The sequence below is a fragment of the Oncorhynchus kisutch genome, linkage group LG2, assembly GCF_002021735.2.
Source record: "Oncorhynchus kisutch isolate 150728-3 linkage group LG2, Okis_V2, whole genome shotgun sequence".
In the NCBI taxonomy this organism is placed as follows: domain Eukaryota; kingdom Metazoa; phylum Chordata; class Actinopteri; order Salmoniformes; family Salmonidae; genus Oncorhynchus; species Oncorhynchus kisutch.
Genome location: NC_034175.2, coordinates 39787289 through 39808470, shown reverse-complemented (window position 1 = coordinate 39808470; position 21182 = coordinate 39787289). Strand labels below are relative to the sequence as shown.

The window sequence follows — 21182 nt, the reverse complement described above, 5'->3', positions numbered from 1 at the left end:
TGTATCCGTTTGAGGTGGTTTTAATTTGGGACTTTTATTTTGAAGGCGAACCGCCGATTCCACCATTGTTTCTCACGCTAATGTTGTTCACGACACACGTGTAGCCTATGTTTCTCCTCCTCCTCCTCCTCCAGGGTGTTGCGGGAGATACTATTGCCGCGTTCAAAACAACTGGGAGCTCGGAACTGAGAAATCTCTGACTTCCAAATTCAGTGCGTTCAAGACAACTGAGAACTCGGAAAAAAACGTGCTCCGACTGGGAAAATCTTTTGAACGGTCATCAAACTCTGAATTCAAGTCCTCTTACTAGAGCTCCGAACTGAAAATCACTGACGTCATGATTTGACCCCGTTTTTCCCAGTTGCCTTGAAAGCACCATTAGGACACAGCTGGCGCTTAAACCGAGTAGCGAAAACTAAAACCAAACCCTTAAACATAACCCTAACCTATACATTCTGAAATATCGGGTTGGGCGTCAGGCGTGTCCTAAAAGGCGTTTTCATGTGTTGTCCATGTCATTGCGAACCATATAGCCAAGTCTGAATGTAGTTTCTAGTCAGTAATATTAATTGAATATTGATAACACATACAGTTTACACCCGACAAGTCAAGAGCCTACAAACAAGTAAAGAAAGTGACAACTAAATCCAAAGGTCTCGAGTCTAGACATCCGCGTTCCCACAATTTTCAAATGCTTCGGGTCTGGTTTTTGAGACTAGTGGTGTTGGGTGATTATGGGCCCAGTCACTTTTCGGTCACTATCGCCTAATTGTTATGTCCACTTCTGCAGTAAGTATCTGAACCGATGTGGATGCAATACATATTGTGATGTTTACAAGACTACCAGTTAATAGAACACAGTGGAACTTAGGCCATAATGTGTACGTTGTTTTCCTTTCAAATATGCCAACATGAGAGTAGGAATTGGGCCTGTGTCGCACTTTGTTTCCAAACAGCGATGCCTAGTGACGCCTACTAAGTATGACAGGTGAACTAATATCGAACTATGAAACATCGTTGACACATTGTTACAGTGTTACAACTTCAGCGGAAATGTTGCTATTTGGTCGTGCCTATTGGAATGTATCCTGCGTTATTCGGATCGGTCTTAAAATAATTTCTCCAGCAAATGGTCTCAAAATATTGTCTTAATAAAGGTGAATAAATAATGGTTTTAATGACACGCCTTAAAATGTAAACAATTGTTCATTTGGAACAAAACAAAAATAACCACAATTTTTTTCTTACAAATGTATGCATCAGCCGGGGGGGCATGTTGGGTAAGGATCTCATTACAACTCCGTGAAATGTAGGCGACACAGGAACAGTGTCCCAGACTTGACCAAGCTAAATGATCAAACCATTTAACCGTTAGGTGTTTAACATCGCAGATCGATATCTCATCAGAATCCACTTGGTGAGTATACATGCGTCTTTATGTTTTTGCTAAGTTTTAGTCGAAACTACGTTATTAAATTTAATTCAGACTTTGTTATAACAATCTGGATGGCTATTTTGTACTCACATTTTGTACGATTATTATGGTGTTATACGCCTCTATACAGTTCATGCTAGAAGGCTTGTCATGCTAGACAGTGTGGTCTGCGGGGTATTTGTGGTAAATGTGATGTCATCATTAACATCAAACATGTCATCTGAATCATGCAGGAGTCCCTATCTGAAGTTACTGAGACTGTATATGTTAAGCCTTAAATACCCTGCTAGTCATAGTGTATTTCCAAAACGCAATACCCCCCCCCCCCTCCCCCAAATAAATGTACATTTGCGGTTTTTTCTTCAGAAATGATTGCTTATGGGTACCTTCATGTGTATGTAAAATATTACTGTTCTCAGATTTTTCATTCATAGATTTGAGATGTGTATGAGCCTGTGTTTCTTTGCACAATAGAGGCCTATCCATAGTTTAGCTGGAATTAAATGTTCTTATCCTGTACATTTGACTGTGATGTGTGGTTGTCTTACCTAGCTATCTTAAGATGAATGCACTTACTGTAATTCGCCCTGGGAGAGCATCTGCTAAATGACTAAAATGTAAATGTTTTGCATACAGATATTCCTATATACAATATTGAAAACATTTTTTCAATTTTTTAATATTGATGTCACAAATGTATCATCTGTACAGTTCTTTATACATTGTTTTTTGTTATTTGTTACATTGGACTGTGCAAAATCTAGCAGGAGGCTACTACCTATTTCTCTGAGTGAGACGGACATATAGCATTTAGCAAAAAAACATGATTATTGGTCTCTGAGAAATGAACCCATCAGGTGATAGATTCTTAACAAATACAGCACACATGATTAGATAATGAGAAAACACACATCTCTTTCATGATTTATTTAAACAACGAAAGATAATTTACCATTAAACATTAACATTTCTGAAAATGGATATATAGCGTTGTGGGACGAAAATATGTGATGTCATTGGCATGGCCTATTGTTGCTTTCAAGACAACTGAGAACTCTGGGGGGGGGGGACAAGGTCAAATCTTTCTGAGTTGGATCACCGTTCAAAACGATTTTTCCCAGTCTGAGCTCTTCCCCACCCCAGTTGTCTTGAACGCACTGAATTCTGAGGTAGTTCGCTGTTGTTTTGAACGCACTAAATTCGGAGCTAGTTCGCAGTTGTTTTGAACGCACTGAATTCGGAGGTAGTTCGCAGTTTGTTTGAACGCGGCATAATGTTTCCCTCTTACCCCCTCTGTCTTATAAGGTGCCCATATCGCATGTCATAATGTCAAAGTCGGATTTCCCTCCAGCCTATGAAGATGCACTACATGGCCCCAGACCCCGGCATGGGAACTACCCACAGCCCCCACCAGCATATGGACCATACCCTGCTCAGTCCTCAGCTCAATACCCAGGGCAAGCAGGGTACCCTCTGGGCTACCCTCCTTCTGGGATGCCTTATTCCATTCCTCTAGGAATGCCCACCTCCAACCCAGGTTCTGAAGCTATTTTACTGTACAGTATAATATATTACATGTTAAAAAAGATATACTGTTAATATCCGAAGTTTGTCAAAATAGTTTTACTTGGTCATTATTGACTTTGTGTCTTTCTTTAATGCAGTGGAAGACGATGAATTTCCATATTCTACAGCATGGGAAAGCATTTCTATTCGACATGCGTTCATCCGAAAAGTATGGGATCTTATACCTTTTACACACCGACTTCCTAATCACTCAGTCCACTTCTACTGGCTGTGATCATGACAGAATTCACCCTTTTTTTGTGTTGGGACAGGTGTACCTAATATTGGCTGCTCAGCTCATCGTCACTGTATCAATTGTGGCTGTGTTTACATTTGTGTAAGTGTCAACAGTGTGACATTGTATTATCTCTGTCATACCATGCAATATCAATGTGAGCTCTTTTCTGTTTTAGTTTTCTGTTTGTGCAATGCTAGCGTTTTTAGCATTTTATCTATATTACAGTGAGGAAGTACGTGCGTTTGTCATTAGGAACCCAGCCGTGTATTGGACATCATTGTAAGTACTTCATATTCCATTAAGGTTCCTTACTACATGTATTACTCATTCATTATTTCTGAATTAGATATTATAATAAAACACGAGCAATATTTTTGACCTATCATACTAATGGCATCTTTGTTTTCCAGCGCTGTTTATTTAGTCACTTATTGCATTCTTGTCTGCTGCGAAGGGCCAAGGTAAGATTATCCATGCCCTCTTTATACTCTGCAAACAACAGTACACTGTTAAACAACAGATAATAACATTTATCTTTTGATCTTAATCATCTTTGTTTAGGAGACGCTTTCCTTGGAACTTTGTGCTGCTGGCCATTTTTGTAAGTAACGCTTGCAAAAAAATCATCTCTATATCATGCCTTAACACATAACGGAACTAAACTCAGCAACAAAAAAAGAAACGCCCCTTTTTCAGGACCCCCGTCTTTCACAGACAATTCTTAGAAATCCAAATAACTTCACAGATCTTCATTGTAAAGGGTTTAAACACGGTTTCCCATGCTTGTTCAATGAACCATAAACAACCAATGAACTTGCACCTGTGGAACGGTCGTTAAGACACTAACAGCTTAGAGACGGTAGGCAATTAAGGTCACAGTTATGAAAACCTAGGATACTAAAGAGACCTTTCTACTGACTCTGAAAAACACCAAAAGAAAGATGCCCAGGGTCAATGCTCATCTGCGTGAACATGCCTTAGGCATGAGGACTGCAGATGTGGCCAGGGCAATAAATTGCAATGTCCGTACTGTGAGACGTAAGACAGCACTACAGGGAGACAGGACGGACAGCTGATCGTCCTCGCAGTGGCAGACCACAGCAACACCTACACAGGATCGGAACATCCGAACATCACACCTGCAGGACAGGTACAGCATGGCAACAAAAACTGCCAGAGTTACACCGGGAACGCACAATCCCTCCATCTGTGCTCAGACTGTCCGCAAAAGTCTGAGAGAGGCTGGACTGAGGGCTTATAGGCCCGTTTTAAGGCAGGTCCTCACCAGACATCACAGGCAACAACGTCGCCTATGGGCACAAACCCACCGTTGCTGGACCAGACAGGACTGGCAAAAAGTGCACTTCACTGACGAGTCATGGTTTTGTCTCACCAGGGTTGATGGTTGGATTCGTGTTTATCATCGAAGGAATGAGCGTTACACCGAGAACTGTTCTCTGGAGCGGGATCGATTTGGAGGTGGAGGGTCCGTCATGGAGGGTCCGTCATGTGTCACAGCATCATCGGACTGAGCTTGTTGTCATTGCAGGCAATCTCAACGCTGTGTGTTACAAGGAAGACATCCTCCTCCCTCATGTGGTACCCTTCCTGCAGGCTCATCCTGACATGGCCCTCCAGCATGACAATGCCACCACGCACAGAACGAGCAATATGGCTGATTTCCTTCAAGACAGGAATGTCAGCGTTCTGCCATGGCCAGCGAAGAGCCCAGATCTCAATCCCATTGAGCACTTCTGGGACCTGTTGGATCGGAGGGTGAGAGCTAGGGCCATTCCCCCCAGAATGGCCGGGAACTTGCAGGTGCCTTGGTGGAAGAGTGGGGTAACATCTCACAGCAAGAACTGGCAAATCTGGTGCAGTCCATGAGGAGGAGATGCACTGCAGTACTTAATGCAGCTGGTGGCCACACCAGATACTGACTGTTACTTTTGATTTTGATACATTATTCCATTTCTGTTAGTCACATGTCTTGGAACTTGTTCCGTTTGTCTCAGCTGTTGAATCTTTTGTTCATACAGATATTTGCACATGTTCAGTTTGCTGAAAATAAATGCAGTTGACAGTGAAAGGACGTTTCTTTTTTTGCTGACTTTACATCTACAATATAGATATGTTATGATTGTATTGTTTTATATGTCATATTCTAGACACTGGCCATGTCCTACATGACAGGAACAATATCAAGGTTTGCTATAGAATTTTCATATATTTTTTTCTTTTCTTTTACATAATTCTACTACAAATACTAATGTAAGGTGAAGTAGTAATGTTTGTTTTGTGACTCAATCTACTTTGCATTTCTTGCAGTTACTATGACACAAAAGCAGTGTTACTGACCATAGGAATAACAGCAATAGTGTGCATAATTGTCACCATCTTCTGCTTTCAAACTAAGGTACGTGTATAAAAAACTGCCTCTTTAGAACCTACAGCCTGTAGCTTGTGAGAGTGTCTTTGTTGTCAGTATCAAATGACTCTTTTGTCTAGGATTACAATGGGCGACTGTCTTTTAAATATTCATGACATTTTGGGTAAGATCTTGTGCAATTCCTCCTTATGTAATCGATTGTCTAAATAAATAGCATACATTGATTCCCTGGGTTTATTGTGCACATTCCATGGTTGTTCATTTTTGTAGACCTTTCATATGAAGTTATTTGGGCGGCAGGTAGCCTAGTGGTTAGAGGTTAGAGCGTTGGTTAGAGCGAAAGGTTACTGGCCCCAAGCTGACAAGGTAAAAATCCCCAAGATGACAAGGTAAAAATCTGTCAGTTAACCCACTGTTCCCTGGTAGGCCATCATTGTAAATAAGAATTTGTTCTTAACTGACTTGCCTAGTTAAATAAAGATTAAATACAATTTTTTTTAAATGCCCATTCATGTGACATCCTATGAAACATTCCAACTATTGAGTCATTTGTGTACCTTAATGATTGTCGTTTGACCAATGTTGTGAAGAACATGTACAGTTGAAGTCAGAAGTTTACATACACTTAAGTTGGAGTCATTAAAAATTGTTTTTCAACCACTCCACAAACTAGTTTTGGCAAGTCGGTTAGGACATCTTCTTTGTGCATGACACAAGTAATTTTTCCCACGATTGTTTACAGACAGATTAATTAACTTATAAGTCACTGTATCACAATTCCAGTGGGTCAGAAGTTTACAAACACGAAGTTGACTGTGCCTTTAAGCAGCTTGGATTCCAGAAAATGATGTCATGGCTTTAGAAGCTTCTGATAGGCTAATTGACATAATTTGAGTCAATTGGAGGTGTACATGTGGATATATTTCAAGGCCTACCTTCCAACTCAGTGCCTCTTTGCTTGACATCATGGGAAATTCAAAAGAAATCAGCCAAGACCTCAGAAAAAAGAATTGTAGACCTCCACAAGTCTGTTTCATCCTTGGGAGCAATTTGCAAATGCCTGAAGGTACCACGTTTATCTGTATATACAATAGTATGCAAGTATAAACACCATGGGACAACACAGCCGTCATACCGCTCAGGAAGGAGACGCGTTCTGTCTCCTAGAGATGAACGTACTTTGGTGCAAAAAGTGCAAATCAATCCCAGAACAACAGCAAAAGACCTTGTGAAAATGCTGGAGGAAACGGGTGCAAAAGAATCGATATCCACAGTAAAATGAGTCCTATATAGACATCATTTGAAAGGCTGCTCCGAAAGGAAGAAGCCACTGCTCCAAAACCGCCATTAAAAATCCAGACTACGGTTTGCAACTGCACATGGGGATCAAATATTGTACTTTTTGGAGAAATATCCTCTGGTCTGATGAAACAAAAATAGAATGTTTTCCATAATGACCATTGTTATGTTTGGAGGAAAAAGGGGGAGGCTTGCAAGCCAAAGAACACCATCTCAACCGTGAAGCACGGGGGGTAGCAGCATCATGTCGAGGGGGTGCTTTGCTGCAAGAGGGACTGGTGCACTTCACAAAATAGATGGCATCATGAGGAAAATCATGTGGATATATTGAAGCAACATCTCAAGACATCAGGAAGTTAAAGCTTGCTTGCAAATGGGTCTTCCAAATGTACAATGACCCAAGCATACTTCCAAAGTTGTGGCAAAATGGCTTAAGGACAACAAAGTCAAGGTATTGGAGTGGCCATCACAAAACCCTGACCTCAATCCTATAGAAAACGTGTGGGCAGAAATGAAAAAGTGTGTGTGAGCAAGGAGGCCTACAAACCTGATTCAGTTACACCAGCTCTGTCAGGAGGAATGGACCAAAATTCACCCAACTTATTGTGAGAAGCTTGTGGAAGGCTACCCGAAACATTTGACCCAAGTTAAACAAAGGCAATGCTACCAAATACTAATTGAGTGCATGTCAATTTCTGACCCACTGGGAATGTGATGAAAGAAATAAAAGCTGAAATAAATCACTCTACTATTATTCTGACATTTCCCATTCTTAAAATGAAGTGGTGGATTGAATGTCAGGAATTGTGAAACTGAGTTTAAATGTATTTGGCTAAGGTGTATGTAAACTTCCGACTTCAATTGTATGTCTATGCTTATGACAGGTGGATTTTACATCTTGTGGGGGACTTTTCAGTATTCTTGCCATCGTAGTCTTGGTTACTGGGATCATTACAGCCATCGTACTATCCTTTAAATATGTAAGTGCCTCAGTTTTGGTCAAAAGTTGAACTGCTTTAATGCATTTTTTTCACATTTTAATGCACTTTGTCTCTATTTGCACAAATCTGAGAAATTAAGGCCTATACATACAAAATGTCCTGTGTTTTCTTCCACTCACAGGTCCCATGGCTTCATATGCTCTATGCTGCAATTGGAGCTGTCATTTACACCCTGGTGAGTTTTCTTTTTCTTTCTTGAAAAGGCTCAGTATATCAAAGGGAATAGAATGGTGACTTTATTAATTTCTCTTGAACCAACCTGTATGAATGAAATTAACCATTTTTATTTTGTAGTTTTTGGCATACAACACCCAGCTTCTCATCGGAAACCGCAAGCTTTCCATCAGCCCAGAGGAGTATGTTTTTGGAGCACTTTCACTTTATGTTGACATTGTCCAGATCTTCATTTTCCTCCTGCAACTAGTTGGGGCTTCCACAGATTAAAGGCAGGAGGATGACATACGACCTAGTGTGGTTGGATCCTACTTGTATTGTATTTTTTCACCTCAAACTGTTGCTGCTCATACAGGACTGTAAATTATTTTTTCTTCTTGTAATTCCATTAACATAACCCAATGAGAGTGCTGCAAACTTTCAATTAAGATCGTGGTATATTTACTTATTCCCAGAATGGATGTTGGTTATGTGATGATTTGGTAAGTTATGAACGCAATATGCATACATGATTGTCTGAATCACATTTGATTTGACCTACATATTTTTTTTAAATACATTTCTTGTCCTCATGTTGCCTTTTTCCTTAAACCGTAAAAATGTAAACATAATTAATTCATTGTTAAAATGGCTCAAACTGTCTCTGTATGCATCCATTGGTTCGTGTTACAGTTAGCAACAAGGCCAGAGGGGGTGTGGTATATGGCCAATATACCACGGCTAAGGGCAGTTCTTAGCGTGACCCAACGCAGAGTGCCTGGACAGAGCCCTTAGCCGTGGTATGTTGGCCATATCATAAACCACCAAGGGGCCTTACTTCTATTATAAACTTGTTACCGATGTAATTAGAGCAGTAAAAATGTGTTTTGGCACACCCATAGCATATGTCTGTTAGCCAATCAGCACTCGAACCACCCAGTTTATTATAACATCGCTTCCATTTTCCTCAATTGTATATGTGATAACTATAGAAAAGTTTACTTTTCTTGATATACATTTCTGATTATCAGAACCAATAATTAAAGACAATATCTCAGAAGGTTCTGTTTGTCATGCAGTTTTTCTGTGAGAAAGCAATTATTGCATGGGGACTTTTTCAACCCAATTGAATCTGGATGGCATAGAGATGGGAAGTCATGAAAAAGGCATCTTCTCTTATACAGATTATTAGTGTGTGAACTTTTCCAATTAAGAGTTGATTTCATACACTATTCCTTTCAGGTGCCAGTTCACTATGGTTCTTTTCCTTACAAAAAGCACTTCATGTCCACCAATTTCAAAATGTAACAAACATGACAGCATTCCTCCTGAAAGGTAATCAAAAGACATCTACGTGAATGTTTCTCAAGTGACAGGGCTTATAGTGATGAACAAGGCAAGCTCCTTAGCACATAGCAAAGAACGTGTAGAATATGATAGGGGTTGTTTCCCCCCCATTGTTTTCAATGACTTGGTTAGTGGCTCCTCCTTGAGCAATCGAGATATCATATATCCGAGGGGCTCCAGTAACCCAATACAGATTGTATGCACCCCGAAACTAAGGATTGTCTTTTTGAAATAAGAGAGCAAAGATGGAAAGTGAAACCAGCTTTTGGAAGAACTTTTAATTATGTTTTCCTCCAATTACTTTAAAAACAGCTGCAATAATTAAAAATTATGTCACCAGACTATTTATTAGTCATACCTCTGTACTCTGACAAAGACTGGTATCAAAGTTGATAAAGTATTAGACATAAAACACAGGTTTATTATCCCCATTGGTGAGCCTAGGGAAGCCTGGAAACTGTTTGTACGTTTGCCTACTCAATTATCATTGTCAAGCCAAACATGGCAAGACGGCAGAAACAGACAGGCACTCGAGCTAAGCCGAAGTTATTACATCTCTAAATCATATTCCACTTCTATAATGTCTTCAAATTATTTATCCCTTATATTATGGTTCTATTTCTGAATACTGGTAACCGTAGTAGCCTGGCTTGGTTATCTATTATTCTCTTGTTAATCACAGTGGCACTTCAGTGTTGCGCCACTCATGTCTCCTCTGTCTGGTGTGATGGAGATTAAATTGTAGTTCCCCATGTCCTGCATCTGTGATCGATGGCCGCTCAGGGGGTCAGGCGTTTGGGATCACGGGGGAACATGGAGGTCTGGCGGACATTATGAAGACCCAGGTAGAGCATGCAGACTCTCTCAAGTCCTGAGGGAAACAACTCACATATCAGCATTACAGTGCACTTACAATGAATAGATTTAGAGTACCATGACCATATCTTTCATGCTGAGTATACTTACAATGGGTATATTTTGAGTACCTTGACAACAGCTTTCATGCAGAGTATACTTACAATGAGTATATTTAGAATATATGTACAATGGATTTCTTATGGAGAGGGTATGGGCCTAGGTTTAGAGTCAGTATTTTATTTCTTACCAATGCCACCACCTCCATGTGGGGGAGCTCCGTATCGGAAGGAGTCAATATAGGACTTGATCTTCTCCAGGTCTGCAGCAACACAAATCATTGTAATATTTGATACTAGCATCACCACTTTACATATTAGCACCAGTGTATTCGTAACATAGTAATAATATGCAGATTCTCTAGCAATCGCTTAAGAGAAGAAAAGAAGCTTGAGTTACTGATTGACCAATATGGCTGCCCTGAATAACAAGGAAGAGTTGTTTCATTACCAATGTTGTGGTGCATGGCCCTCTCAGTGAGCAGCTGGGCATCGTGGATCCTCTGGGCTCCAGAGAGGATCTCCTCTCCTCTCATGAACATGTCGTAGGAGTTGGAGTATTTCTGGGAAGAAACATCAGTCAAGTCAGTTACACCTCTGGTATAACACTGCCAATGTCCTGTCACAATGGTGTCATGATCAACCTGTTGAAGTGTGGTGTGTGTATGTCTGTGTTTAGTGACTTGCATACTTTGTCGTTGGGGTCAGGCATGGTGTAGAAGGGCCTCACTGCCAGGGGGTACTTGTCCAGCACGTAGAAGTCAGTGTCATACTAACAGAAAGGCGATAAAGAGGTGCGTTAGTCTGCTTTGGAAGCCTAAAATGCTCAGCACGTACCATCTAGAGTAACATAAAATCTGTTGACATCCCAAAGAAACTGAATGTAACATACTTTTTCTTTCACCAGACGACCAAGCAACTTCTCATTGGGAGTGCTATGAAAAAAAATGGTTTGAAAAAATTGTTATTTTCAGTAGAAAAACAGTCTTTATTTGCTCTTTACATTTTAGTCATGAAGCAGATGCTCTTATCCAGAGCGACTTACAGGAGCAATTACGGTTAAGTGCCTTGTTTAAGGGCAGGCACATTGTCAGATTTTTCACCTGGTCGGCTCTGGGATTCAAACCAGCAACCATTCAGTTACTGGCCCAATGCTCTTAGCCGCTGTGCTACTTGCCGACCCATTTTAATGTCTTATGTTGGACCTGCTACTGACCTGAGGTCCTCCTCGTCTCCCATCTCCACCCCGGCTTCCCGGAGCATGGCCACGCCTTCCGAGTACTCCAGCCTAAGAGTGGGCTCCAGGAACTTGAATGGCTCGCTGGGGTACTGCTTCCCCACCGTCTGGATCTCTGTCTGGAACCTGGCCAACACACACACACACCACATACAAAAAAGGTCATTCAGCAACTCTTGGAGGACAGTAGAAGTTGATAAGTGCCTCGATTGTTAAAAGGAAATCCTTCCCTTAAAACACACAGGCACACACAACTGTGTCACTCAAATACTAATCTTGGTTAACCAAGAACTAAAGTCTTGCATAATTGGTCGGATACTGGATTAAGTTCTGGGTCCATACGTGTTAAGAGACGAGATCGAATGAGGATTGGAACTGGAACGAAGCACTCCACCCTCTCTCTTTGTAAATTACTGGCAAGTCTATGAGCCAAATGTCCCCTCCCCTTCCGAAATTCAAAAGATGCTAACACCTGCGAAATCGAGATTTGCCTAAAGCGCCAGAATGAAAGCTGCTCGTTATCTCACGCATCCCGTTGTATCATGACAGATCTACGGCACCATTTATGTTTAAGTAGTATGTCCATGAGATATTACCCAAATACCATCTGCTCCCTCATCACAGATGCAATGCCCTTTCATACCAGGAGATGGCGGTGGAGGCACACATTTACTCAATATGGGGCTCATCCACTTGCTCAGTTACAGCCCTGAAATAGGCCCTCGAAAGTTTAAACCAGAATAACTAACTTTATTCGCAAACATGGGTTCAAAGTGAATCCCAGCTTACTTGTCTCGGAGTCCTTTAAAGATCTGAACCATGGTGTCAGTGATGGACTCGATCACTTCGTGGTAGTGGTAGTTGAACGCCAACTCAATATCCAGGCCCACAAACTCTGTCAGATGACGGTGGGTGTTGGAGTCTTCTGCTCTGAACACTGGAACGGAGAACATCTTCAGTTAGTATCAGCGACATCGTATTTCAGTGTGAAGATTAGATCCATCAACCCAGAGATAAACTAGAGGCACCCTATTCCCTTTATAGTGCACTACATTTGACCAGGGAATAGGGCACCATTTGGGACACAGAATAGACATGTGAGACTGCAGGGGGGGGGGTCGATACTCCTCTGGTTACATGTGGATCCGGCCAGGTGCTAGCCGTGTTGACCTACCTCACAAAGAGACATTGTGTGACCAAGCACAAGTCAGTCAGATACATTATGTTTCCTATTGCTCAACGTGAGCCCTATCACAACACCGTCTATGTGTAGAAATGCGTTGTGTTTGCAGTTATCTGCCCAGGTTTAATATTGTGTAAGCCACTGTTTGTTTGTTGACTACATAACTAGAGTGACTGATGTATTCAACCCAATAGTCCAAATTAATTCCCATTATTGGATACAGGGGAGATAGGTGAACGGCTAAGAGATGTGGTATTATATATAGATTAATATTATTATTATTTTTTTAAACTTTATCCAGACAGTTGGAAAACAAAGGGTGAGACAGACCAGAGGGAACACATAAGTAAGGGTGGACACAGGGATTGAACCCCGGTCTCCGGTGGTGAGTAGCGTACACGTGCCTGACTTGTAGCATTCCCGCTAGACCATTGGTTCTTCACAAGGTGCTGCCTTACCTGGTCCCACACAGAACACCTTGTCAAAGTCAGCACAGATACACATCTGCTTGTAGAGCTGGGGAGACTGGGCCAGGTAGGCGCTGGTTTTGAAGTAGGACACAGTGAAGACGTTCGCCCCGCCCTCACTGGCAGCTAGAGAGGAGAAAGACACCTTTTAGTCAACTGTCCCAGGAGAGAAGCAACACATGGCACAAAAATCATCTGTCTGTAGTGAAGGGCCTTTTTTCAAGTCGTCTATGTGATGACACCATTTCCTAACAGCGCCATTCGCTTATTTACGCACTTGTTAGACGTTCCTGTCATATAGTAGATTGTCTGATGTGTTTTCATTAACAGAAGGGTGGTCACATAGAACATTTTGTACAGGGTACGTGTGATGGGTGTTGGCAGAGGTGAATGCGGTTTTTAGATTAGCGCACATTGTTGATCCGCAGCTGCTCTCACCGAAAAGGCGGCAATTTTAAATGCGTCAATGCCAGGCTGTGTTGAATGCCATTGGCTCCTACCGAAGATGAGGAAGTGAAAGCAACACTTGTTTCACCACAGCTCAGTTAAAAAATAAAAAAAACTAGCACATTTGGGGTTGTGGTAGCAAGTACTGTAGTAAACAACACTGTTGTGTTACACATTTCTATGGCTACAAAACGTGACACATGGTCACACATTGTCTACGTGCTCACGCTTGTGAAGTGCAATTGAGAGTCAGCTCATCAAAGAGCACAAATGACCAGATAGTCAAGAGTTGAGCCTGCACTGCTTTATGAGCTCAGTGCTGGTACCTGATATGATTTTGGGGGTCTGGATCTCCACAAAGCCCTTGTTGGTCAGGGTGTCTCTAAAGAGCTGGCACACTCTGGATTGCAGGCGGAAGATGGCCTGGCTGGTCGTTGTCTACCAGAGGAGAAACAAGCAGAAACACACACACACACACACACAAAAACAAAAGTACAGTCAATTAAAATCAATTTGTATTTCCTGAGAGGGAACTTCATGTGTGGTGACGGATTGCTACACAAGACACATAACATAAAACATGTACAGTATAAAGGACTGGAAGCATTCTATGCAATCGCAGGAGATATAAATATACAGTACCAGTCAAACGTTGTTTGGACACACCTACTCATTCAAGGGTTTTTCTTATTTTTTTACATTGTAGAATAAAAGTGAAGACATCAAAACTATGAAATAACACATATGGAATGTAACCAAAAGGGTGTTAAACAAATCTAAATATATTTGAGATTCTTCAAAGTAGCCACCATTTGCATTGATGACAGCTTTGCACACTCTTGGCATTCTCTCAACCAGCTTCACCTGGAATGCTTTTTCAAGTAAAGCCCACATATGCTGAGCACTTGGCTGCTTTTCCTTCACTCTGCGGTCTAACTCATCCCAAACCATCTCAATTGGGTTGAGGTTGGGTGATTGTGGAGGCCAAGTTATCTGATGCAGCACTCCATTCCTCTCCTTCTTGGTCAAATAGCCCTTACACAGCCTGGAGTTGTGTTTTGGGTCATTGTCCTGTTTAAAACAAATGATCGTCCCACTAAGCGCAAAACAGATGGAATGGCGTATCGCTGCAGAATGCTGTGGTAGCCATGCTGGTTAAGTGGGCCTTGATTTCTAAATAAATCACAGACCGTGTCACCAGCAAAGCACGCCCACACAATCACACCTCTTCCTCCATGCTTCACGGTTGGAACCACACATGGAGAGATAATCCGTTCACCTACTCTGCGTCTCACAAAGATACAGCGGTTGGAACCAAAAATCTCAAATTTGGTCTCATCAGACTAAAGGAAAGATTTTCACTGGTCTAATGTCCATTGCTCGTGTGTCTTGGCCCAAACAAGTCTCTTCTTCTTATTGTTGTCCTTTAGTAGTGTTTTCCATGTGCAATTCGACCATGAAGGCCTGATTCACGCAGTCTCCTCTGAACAGTTGATGTTGAGATGTGTCTGTTACTTGAACTCTGAAGCATTTATTTGGGCTGCAATTTCTGAGGCTGGTGACTAATGACCTTAACCTCTGCAGCAGAGGTAACTCTGGGTCTTCCTTTCCTGTGGCGGTACTCATGAGAGACAGTTTCATCATAGTGCTTGATGGTTTTTGCGACTGCACTTTTTTTCCAGATTGACTGACATGTCTTAAAGTAATGATGACCTGTCGTTTCTCTTTGCTTATTTGAGCTGTTCTTGCCATAATATGGCCTTGGTCTTTTACCAAATAGGGCTATCTTCTGTATACCACCCCTACCTTGTCACAAACCCAAATGGTTGGTTCAAATGCATGGTTGGTTCAAATTGAAAGAAATTTCAAAAATTAACTTAAGGCACACCTGTTAATTGAAATGCATTCCAGGTGACTACCTCATGAAGCTGGTTGAGAAAATGTCAAGAGTGTGGAAACAAAGGGTGGCTACTTTAAAGAATCAAAAAAATATTTGATTTGTTTAACACTTTTTTGGTTACCACATTATTTCATACGTGTTATTTCATAGTTATGTCTACACTATTATTCTACAATGTAGAAAACAGTAAAAATAAAGAAAACCCCTGGAATGAGTAGGTGTGTTCAAACCTGTATATACAGTTGAAGTCGGATGATTACATACAGCTTAGCCAAATACAATTTAAACTCAGTTTTTCACAATTCCTGACATTTAATCCTAGTAAAAACTCCCCGTCTTAGGTCAGTTAGGATCAACACTTTATCTTAAGAATGTGAAATGTCAGATCAATATCAGAGAGAATGATTGATTTCAGCTTTTATTTCTTTAATCACATTCCCAGTGGGTCAGAAGTTTACATACACTTAGAATTTGGTGGTATTGCCTTTAAATTGTTTAACTTGGGTCAAACGTTTCGGGTAGCCTTCCACAAGCATCCCACAATAAGTTGGGTGAATTTGGCCAATCCCTCCTGACAGAGCTGGTGTAACTGAGTCAGGTTTGTAGGCCTCCTTGCTCGTTCACACATTTTCTATAGGATTGAGGTCAGGGCTTTGTGATGCCCACTCCAATACCTTGACTTTGATTTGATTTGCACTTTTCGCACCAAAGTACGTTCATCTCTAGGAGATAGAACGCATCTCCTTCCTGAGTGGTATGGCGGCTGCGTGGTCTCATGGTGTTTATACTTGCGTACTATTGTTTGTACAGATGAATGTGGTACCTTCAGGCATTTGGAAATTGCTTCCAAGGATGACCCAGACTTGTGGAGGTCTACAATTTATTTTCTGAGGTCTTGGCTGAATTCTTTTGATTTTCCCATGATGTCAAGCAAAGAGGCACTGCGTTGCCAATTGCTAAAACAGTAGTCATTCCTATTTCTGATGCATATCACTCCGCAAGTCCTGCCTCTTTCATCTCCTCATTGGTTTATAGAAGCAGGTACCCACATGCCATCTCCTCATTGGTTATACCCATGTGGGTGATTGAAAGACAAACTGTTTTGCCAGTTGTCGTGGTAATACTATGAAAGTGTAGATGCCAATCACCATATAAGTTCAAAGATGAAAAAGCCTGGAAGGAGGAGAGATGACTAGAAATGATTCGGTTGACCATTTTATGTGTGGATTAATTGTCGGAGTAGAGGACCTTGTGCATTTCAGGTAAAATAACAACTCAATGTTTATATCCCAGGACAAATTAGCTAGCAACCGCAAGCTAGCTAAATTGGACAAATTAGATAGCAAGTGCAAACTAACATACATGTTTAATGTTTTTCGACCTGTCCCCAAATTAATGTCATTGGTTCAGAGTTTGACTTGATATTTTAACCTGCGTGTCGTGATCGCGTTTGGTGTAGGGGGACAATATACCGTTATGCACAATTGCGCACAGCCAGTTTGGGTTCCGTGTTAGTGTTAGTAAACGTCTGACCCACTGGAATTGTGATACAGTGAATAAGTTAAATAAATCTGTCTGTAAACAATTGTTGGACAAATTACTTGTGTCTAGAAAAGTATATGTCCTAACCAACACCAGTCTCAACATTAACAGTGAAGAGGCGACTCCAGGATGCTGGCCTTCTAGGCAAAGTTCCTCTGTCCAGTGTCTGTGTTCTTTTGCCCAACTTAATCTTTTATTTTTATTGGCCAGTCTGATATGGCTTTTTCTTTGCAAATCTGCCTAGAAGGCCAGCATCCCGGAGTCGCCTCTTCACTGTTGACGTTGAGACTGGTGTTTTGCAGGTACTATTTAATGAAGCTGCCAGTTGAGGACTTGTGAGGAGTCTGTTTCTCAAACTAGACACTTGAATGTACTTGTCCTCTTGCCTCAGTTGTGCACCGGGGCCACCCACTCTTTATATTCTGGTTTGAGCCAGTTTGCGCTGTTCTGTGAAGGGAGTAGTACACAGCGTTGTACGAGATTTGGAATAGCCTTCATTTCTCAGAACAAGAATCTGATGAGTTTCAGGAGAAAGTTACTTGTTTCTAGCCATTTTGAGCCTGTAATCAAACCCCAAAATGCTGATGCTCCAGATACTCAACTAGTCTAAAGAAGGCCAGTTTTATTGCTGCTTTAATTAGAACAACAGTTTATCTGTGCTAACATAATTGCGAAAGGGTTTTCTAATGATCAATTAGCCTTCTAAAATGATCAACTTGGATTAGCTAACACAACGTGCCATTGGAACACAGGAGTGATGGATGCTGATAATTGGCCTCTGTACAACTATGTAGAGATTACATTTTTTTTAAATAAGTTTCCAGCTACAATAGTCATTTCCAACATTAACAATGTCTACACTGTATTTCTGATCAATTTTATGTTCTTAAAAAAAAAAAAGCTTCTCTTTCAAAAACAAGGACATTTCTAAGTGACCCCAAATGTTTAAACGGTAATGTACATAAATACAATAAAGAAAAACTGAGCAATTTGATCTTGGCACAAAACTAGAAGATTCTCCACACACACACACACACCATTTTTCAAAAGGTTGCAAATCAATGGAACACTGGTTTTAAACTTTGAAGTTTCAAAGTGGGATGCAGTCGTTGCAGCTTCTATGATATGAAGACTGACGTACAGCATATAGAAAAGGTTCCTCTGAAAAAAACGTGTGGAGTAGATAATGACCCACACACAGAGATATTACACGATGCCAAAAAAAAAAAAGTGAACAGACAACACTGCTTGCGTCACATCTTGCCTTGTACTGTCTCGACACCTTTCATTTCATAAGAGGGAGTGGAGACAGGGTGCAATTCACATGAATCTAAGCCTTTAGAAATAGATGAGATAGATGAGATAGAGCTCTTTGTCATATTTTCAAAACCTAACATTGGCAATTCATTCTAGTTGTATACAGAGGTCAACTTAGTGGCGTAGAAAATAACCCAGTCATCAAAATGACTCGTGATGAGGCACGTCAATAAGCTGGGTATTACACATAACGTCTGGGAACGAGCAGAGGAACAGCCAAAATCCCCAAACCCTTTGACTGTAAGGCTACTAAGAGCCAATAGGAGTGTTCTTCTCACTTAGTTCTCAGTTGATCAGATTACTAATTTCCTAATATGACTGGTGTTATTACTGAGGATTTATTCAAACAGTTCTATCTGGTTTCATCTCTGGTTTTAGTCATCTACACAAAGAGTTTAATACAAAAAGCTCTGAGCGTCCTGATTGAACACTGAAAGCTGAAGGCTCACATTTCTATCTTCTAAACATTCCCAAATGCTTGAACGGGAGTTTTCGGACTCTCTCATTGTCAGAGAATGAATCTGCAGACAATGACTCTGGTCCAGTCTGGCCCCGGTTGAAATGGTAAATTGATATGTAGCCTATAGTTGACTGTGGTTGGAAAATAACTCCTGCTCTGATGAATAACTGCCACTTCTGGATAACACTAGATAAAACTGCTAAGCAGATACCTAGTGAGCAAACCAAACTGACATGAAAGCCTGGTTAGATAAGGACTTATACAAATAAGTTACATAATTCCTGTACAAAATAAACATTTCTCTCTATTGTGAGTTGGGAGGAGGGGTCCGTTCTCTTTCTATGTCCTCACACCAGGGCGGGAGGTATAAAAGAGAGTGAGAGCGAAATAACTCAGTGCGTCACTCTCGTTGACATGCAAGCTCTCAAAACAATCGTGCCTAACAGCCCATGGCTTGTGGTTTTGGTCACACGCCACCACCGCCACTCATATGGTGCCTAACAGATAGTACCGTATTTCCCTAGAGCATCAACCACTTATTTTCAACAAAATGGCTGGCCTGTACACTGTGGAAAAAAAGGGAAGTTATTTGTGAAATAAACCTTTTATTTTCACTGAAACGGTTCTTGGTTGGTAGGTGCCTTTTCATTATGGTTGTCCTTTATTGTTGACTGGGGTTAGGGATAGGAGTCGGTCTGTGTGAAACCCTGTTTATGGGTTTACCCTTCATTTAAGTGTGGTTGTGATAACAGGCCCAAGTCCTCAAGCTCAAAGAGACATTTTGTAGAAACAGGTGTTGTGACAAAGCCAGGGTGAGTCAAGCGGTAGGGCTGTTTTCCTGCTGCCACATCACTAGTGTGGGTACGCCTCAGAACAGAACAATGAGGCCTCTAGCAGAGTCTGGTTTAGCACCCCTCTCCGAAAACCTCTGAACCCATTGCACAGTTCTATACTCCACTCTACCAGCAGGCTAACTCACGGGCCTGCAAAGTGGGATACATATCACGATGCGGTCATTTTACATCTCATCATCACAATATTTTGTTGATACAAATGTAGCATCTTCAAACCCAATTTGAATCTAGAATAACTCATTATATGTCTTTGGAAAGAATGTAACACTGGTTGAAGTGTGATAGTGTAGTAGAACTTACCCTGAGATCAATGACTCGGTTGTCCAGTCTGGTGTCCTGGTTGACCGTCGCTCTTCCATCCTGAGTAAACGCACAACGCCAACATCATTTGACCACATTACAAAACATTTAAAAGTATTAAACACATCTGAAGTATATGGGAACAAACTATTGGACATGTGTGAAAACACAGTAGGACATTGAAATATAATGTGCGACATGATCTATGTGTTCTAATGTTTGTTTATTTCCCCCCCTGGAAATGAATTACTATCCTGTTGTATTTTTAAACCTTATTAACCAGTTAATTTTTTATTTTTTATAAACTAATACAACCAATTTACAATCCAATAAAGCAGTAAAAGAGCACCGAAGCTCGGAGACACAGACCGAGCCCAGTCCAGAGCCTCCTCCCCAACGGTAGTTCCTGTAACTGACAGACAGAGAGACTTCCCCAAAGACAAAACCTTAAGAGACAACCGCTGTTGGGGTTGGCTTACTGCATAAACACTGACACACTTCAGCTGTCTCTGAATTACACTGGAGAGTAGACCCTTAATACAGATACGGACTGACAACATGGCTCCCGAGTGGCGCAGCGGTCTATAGCACTGACTCTCAGTGCTAGAGGCGTCACTACAGACCTTGGTTCGATTCCACGCTGTATCACAACCGCACGTGATTGGGAGTCCCATAGAGTAGCGCACAATTGGCCCAGCGTCATCCGGGTAAGGGTTTGAACGGGGTAGGCCGTCATTATCAAAATAAAAATTTGTTCTTAACTGACTTGCCTAATTAAATAAAGGTTCAATCAAATAAATGCCAGTATAGAACCAATACTATTCAAAAACAACAGCGGAAGGCCTTGAGGGTGTGTACGTATTTTTCACCAAGCATCAGGACGGAGGAAGTTCTCTGGATGAAATTAGTTTGACCTTTGATCAGCTAAGAAGAGCTGCCTGCACGAGGCCCAAGAGCCCTGGCCCTCATCCTCACCTCATCCCCCTCTCCTTCCGGCCTCACGCAATCCTCCAGTTGCAGGGGCAGACGAGGCTCGGCCTGGCTGACGACAAAAATCTGAAAACAGGAAAAGAAGGTGAGATTTTTCTTTAGAAGGGAGACATTGGTTCAACTAGATTCACAGTTAGAAAGTT

At 41.4% G+C, this 21182-nt stretch overlaps 2 protein-coding genes across 3 annotated transcripts in view; one reads left to right on the top strand and one right to left on the bottom strand.

Moving 5' to 3' along the window:
• The first annotated feature begins 215 nt into the window (after window positions 1-215).
• LOC109865804 (protein lifeguard 3) lies at window positions 216-9141 on the top strand. Of its 2 annotated transcripts, none has more exons than XM_031794152.1 (12): window positions 216-1417; window positions 2787-2972; window positions 3100-3170; window positions 3274-3338; window positions 3465-3518; window positions 3650-3700; window positions 3801-3840; window positions 5408-5445; window positions 5568-5655; window positions 7812-7907; window positions 8050-8103; window positions 8223-9141. In XM_031794152.1, the coding sequence occupies exons 2-12, from the start codon at window positions 2930-2932 to the stop codon at window positions 8370-8372; spliced, it is 750 nt and encodes a 249-aa protein (XP_031650012.1). In that variant the 5' UTR covers window positions 216-1417; window positions 2787-2929; the 3' UTR covers window positions 8373-9141. The 2 variants fall into 2 exon arrangements, with proteins under 2 accessions (XP_031650012.1, XP_020309843.1); XM_020454254.2 differs by having other exon boundaries at window positions 2741-2972.
• Window positions 9142-9674: 533 nt separating this feature from the next.
• dars1 (aspartyl-tRNA synthetase 1) overlaps window positions 9675-21182 on the bottom strand; it is a 35631-nt gene continuing 24123 nt past the window's right edge. The window contains exons 8-18 of the mRNA XM_020454232.2: window positions 21025-21105; window positions 20050-20109; window positions 14003-14114; window positions 13221-13355; window positions 12369-12516; window positions 11559-11705; window positions 11235-11277; window positions 11034-11114; window positions 10794-10905; window positions 10534-10605; window positions 9675-10299 (exon numbers count right to left, since the gene is read on the bottom strand). Of these exons, the coding sequence (XP_020309821.1) occupies window positions 10208-10299; window positions 10534-10605; window positions 10794-10905; window positions 11034-11114; window positions 11235-11277; window positions 11559-11705; window positions 12369-12516; window positions 13221-13355; window positions 14003-14114; window positions 20050-20109; window positions 21025-21105 (1083 nt within the window). The 3' untranslated portion in view covers window positions 9675-10207. The remainder of the gene's footprint in view (window positions 10300-10533; window positions 10606-10793; window positions 10906-11033; window positions 11115-11234; window positions 11278-11558; window positions 11706-12368; window positions 12517-13220; window positions 13356-14002; window positions 14115-20049; window positions 20110-21024; window positions 21106-21182) is intronic.

Excerpts from the sequence above, each read along its gene's own strand:
- LOC109865804 (XM_020454254.2), top strand. The coding sequence starts at position 2,762 with ATGTCAAAGTCGGATTTCCCTCCAGCCTATGAAGATGCACTACATGGC. Across the intron at positions 3,339-3,464 it reads GTGGCTGTGTTTACATTTGT|TGAGGAAGTACGTGCGTTTG; the intron begins GTAAGTGTCAAC and ends TCTATATTACAG. Across the intron at positions 3,701-3,800 it reads GTCTGCTGCGAAGGGCCAAG|GAGACGCTTTCCTTGGAACT; the intron begins GTAAGATTATCC and ends ATCTTTGTTTAG.